Source organism: Crocuta crocuta, unplaced genomic scaffold, assembly GCF_008692635.1.
Source record: "Crocuta crocuta isolate KB4526 unplaced genomic scaffold, BGI_CrCroc_1.0 scaffold912, whole genome shotgun sequence".
In the NCBI taxonomy this organism is placed as follows: domain Eukaryota; kingdom Metazoa; phylum Chordata; class Mammalia; order Carnivora; family Hyaenidae; genus Crocuta; species Crocuta crocuta.
In genome coordinates, this window is record NW_027531033.1 from 529909 (window position 1) to 534198 (window position 4290).

At 32.3% G+C, this 4290-nt stretch overlaps 1 protein-coding gene across 1 annotated transcript in view; it reads right to left on the minus strand.

The window, feature by feature from the left end:
* LOC144237342 (protein diaphanous homolog 2-like) overlaps positions 1-4290 on the minus strand; it is a 522961-nt gene that overhangs the window by 484086 nt on the left and 34585 nt on the right. Inside the window, exon 4 of the mRNA XM_077770998.1 lies at positions 1321-1422. Within this exon, the coding sequence (XP_077627124.1) occupies positions 1321-1422 (102 nt within the window). The remainder of the gene's footprint in view (positions 1-1320; positions 1423-4290) is intronic.

Here is a 4290-nt window from a genome sequence, read left to right on the forward strand (position 1 = left end):
TTCAAAGAAAAGCTGCATTCAGAAAAAAAAAAAACGGCTTTAGAGAAACTGTGTAGTGTACCTACTGTAAAGCTCATAACCATCATGACACAGCTGTATTCTCAGATAGTATATAGCCTTGCTTCAATTATAATATGAATTCAAGTTGCTTAGGTTTCAAATGTGGACTTTGGTCTAGAAAATTTTATTATTTAATATTGCACTAAAGCAATGCAATTTAATAAATAATATCTAGCCAGTTCAACTGAATAATTTGCCTAATTCAAAAAAGAGAAAAATATCTTCCTCAGGTACTTTACATTAGCTCTATCTCATCCTAAATATACACTCCTCATTTTATTTTCAAGGATTTGACAGAATCTTCACACAACAGCATATGCAATGCCATATCTGAAGATTAATAAGCTCTAAATGTGGGCAAGAATTTATTGCACATGTTCAAAAGGAATGCTCTCTGCCCCATCTATCACATTTGACTTTTACCAGGATTTTTAAACTGCAAAGTACAAAATCAGATCAATTAAAATATATTACGATTAAAAATGTAATAAAGTATTTGATGGAGCACAGTATTTGACTACTAGTTCCAATGTTAATTTTGAGTCTTAGTATTCAGATGTGAAATTGTCAGGAAGCCAGGGTAATGTGTACCGGCATAATACAGCTGCTTATCCATACAGTAAACAAATTTGTATTGAATACGTAAGTTTAAAATAGCTTTATCTCCAAGAAATTAAATAAATCACCATCTCCTCTTTCCCATTTTTGTTTTGCCCATTATTTCCGTAGCAGGTTTGAGGAATGCCTAAAACATGTAACTATATTCTTTAATACATAATTTATATCTAGTCATCCTTTATACCCCTTAAAATGAAGAGGGGGTGAGGAAACAACTCATTCCAATAATGATTTAATCATACTAAAACACAATGTTTTAATGAGGTTTTTCTTCCCAATCAAAACAGTATATTTAATGCTTTCAATTAATTAATGACACCCTAGAGGAAATTTGAAAATTCTTGTGCTTTCACTGACACAATACATACCACAAAAAAGTTTTTAGAATATTGTTTTTTACCTTGTTACTACTCNCCATGAGATATCTTGAGGTATTCTGTAAAATAGAAATATAAATTTCTTTATTTTTCAATACCATGACAAATAATAATAGTTAAATATTTTTTTCTGACAGCAAATGTTATATTAAATTATGTAGTTGTATAGTTTGAAAACAAATCAACAATTAAATTGTCCTTTTCATTATTTCTGACAAGTATTATACCCCAGTTGAGTTTGTGTGTTCTTATGCTAGATACATACCACAACTCCAAATTGTTCAGGCTCACAGAGGTCATGATATTCATTCTTCAGCTGTGCCAATTCACAGAGTACTTTCTGCTCAGGAAGATGTTTTACAAGGTTCTAAAACAAAATAAAAGTATAAAAACTTAGTATTATTAGGACTAGGAAACATGCATTAATAACTCTAAAAGTGATTAGGAAAGAAAATTTCTTTTGCTAGATCAAATGGAAAGAAATGATATTGAAAAACTAACTTACTGTGCCTTAAATACCTAGCATAATTTTTACACTTTATTTTCTATTAGCTAATTCATATAGAAAACAGAAAAATACTATGTAGAATTAATGCATGTGTAATAATAACAAAAGTCAACTGTACTCTTCATAATTGGCAAGTTTTTGAATAATCTTTAATGTTATAAAGCACACCAAAATTGTAAAAAAAAAAAAAATCTCCCATTATCTACATCAGTGTTTAAATACACAATGCATTCCCACTTTAATGGAGAATCAAGCAAAAGTTAAGTCTGATACCTGTTCAAGTTTGATGCCTGAGAGAATCAAAATTGATTAATTCTTCTTGACCTAGTTTATCTTGACCTATGGTACAATTCTAATTATCTTTACATTAGCATGCAGCCAACGTTTTGGGGACTTATATAGGATTTCAAAAGGCACATGCAAAGAAGAAAAGCAGGAAAATAAGATTTAACAAAGTAGGGTTGACACAAAATGGAAGAAACATAAGTTCCAGGGATTGGTCCCACCACCAAATCAATCAGTGAGCTAGAAAGAGCAATTTAAACAAACTATTTCAAAACACTGAAACCTGACTGGATGCTTACAACAAGGGACATGTTTGTTGAAGGGACACACTGGTGTTCTCTGGTAAGAGAATGATACGCACAAAACAGCTCTCAAATCCCATTCCTCAGCACCACCATGAAGATAGTGCCTGAGTCCTTGAGGGGCTGGCTCATGTCAGGGTGGGCACTAGGGATCTTGTCCAAAATTTGAGGATGTACATTTTGGTTGGTTTGGCAGTTCCCTGAGGGACCTGTGTAGGTGTTGGCCTTAATTTCAACCCTCTTGGTTTGCAGTAGCTTCCCGAGATGGCATCTATCAGAAGACTTAAATAGGCAGAAACAGGGGGCATCTGGGTGGCTCAGCCGGTTAAGCGACTGACTTCGGCTCAGGTCATGATCTCACGGTTCGTGGGTTCGAGCCCGGCATCAGGCTCTGTGCTGACAGCCAGCTCAGAGCCTGGAGCCTGTTTCCAATTCTGTGCCTCCCTCTCTCTCTGACCCTCCCCTGCTCACGGTGTCTCTCTCTCTCAGAAATAAATAAAACATTAAACTTTAAAAAAAAATAGACGGAAACAGTTCCCCTGAATTTTGGAACCAGACATTTTAAGGAAATCTTTGTCAGATCACTGGCTGACAGCAGAGATGATAAAACCCAAAATCCAGTAACCACACCCAAGGCATATATAGCTTGCAGCAATTGTTTAGAGAGATTACAAATAGATAGTTACAGCACTCAGCAAAGGAATATTAGCGGTCTATGCGAAGTAGAAAAATCAAGTTCCAAGAGTTATAATATACTCAAAACTCTAGTTCTCAACAACACCAGAAAAATGACAAAGCATGCAAAAATTAGGGAAACATATGATAAAGAGGAAAAATAAAAGAATATGACAGAAACAATCCCTGAAGAAGCTCAATTTTGGAATTAGTAGTCAAAAACATTAAATCAACTAATTTAAATATATTCAATGACCTAAATGAAACTATGAACAAATTTATCAGCTCTGATCAGGACTTCAAAGAAGTCCACAGTGAGGCACTTTGGATCAAACCAGCAAAAAAACAAAAACAAAAACAAAACAAAAAAAAGGAGTGATTTTAAAACAGCAGGAGGGAAGTGAATTGTCACATTTAAGGAATCCACAATGAGATTAATATCTGATTTCTTCAATGGAAGCCAAAAGGTAGTGGGATAACATATTTTAGGCCCTGAACTAAAAAGCCATCAAACAAGAATTCTGTATTCAGTAAAACTATCCTCTTTTAAACAATGATGGGAAACTAAGACATTCTAAAATTAACAACAATAACAACAACAAATATAATTTATTGCTAGCAAACCTGTTCTGTAAGTAATACTAATGGAAATACTACAGGAAGAAATAAAAGGACACTAAACAGTAACTCAAAGACCTAAGAAATAAGCAATTATAAAGGTAATTACATAGGTAAACATAAAAAAATGTTATTGTACTTTTGGTTTATAACTCTTTTGCTTCTATATGGGTCAAAAGGCAAATGCNATTATAAATAAATGTTAATGATAATATAATACATAACCATGTAATTTGTGACAAAAACAATATAAAAGAGATAAATATGTTTAGGAACAATGTATGGTTTTAAAAGTAATTTTGTATTATTAAAACTGGGTTAAGATANTTAAGATATCAATTATAATCACTAAACGAACTCATAATGACAGAAAATCACACAAATACAATGATAGGAATCAAAATGCTAGGCAACAAAAATAGATAGATAATAATAGAGAAATTAAGGAATAAAAAAACATGTGATACAGAAAACAGCTTAATGGCAGAACTAAGCTCTTCCTTTAAATGTAAATGAATTAAAATCTCTTAAAGGGAAAAGTTTGGAAGATTGGATTTAAAAACAAACATATCTATATGCATTCTACATGATACTCAATTTTAGGTAAAAAGACACAAGATGTTGAAAGCAAAAGAATAGAAAAGTATATTCCATGTAAATAGTAACCACGCACACACACACAACCAAACTGTGGTGACTATATTATTGTCAGACAAAATAGACTTAAATTAAAAAAAAATAACAAGAGACAAAGAAGGATATTCTATATTGATAAAATGTTACCCATCAAGAAGATATAATTATTATAGTACATGTTCACAAAAAAGCAGAGCACAAAAATAAAAAA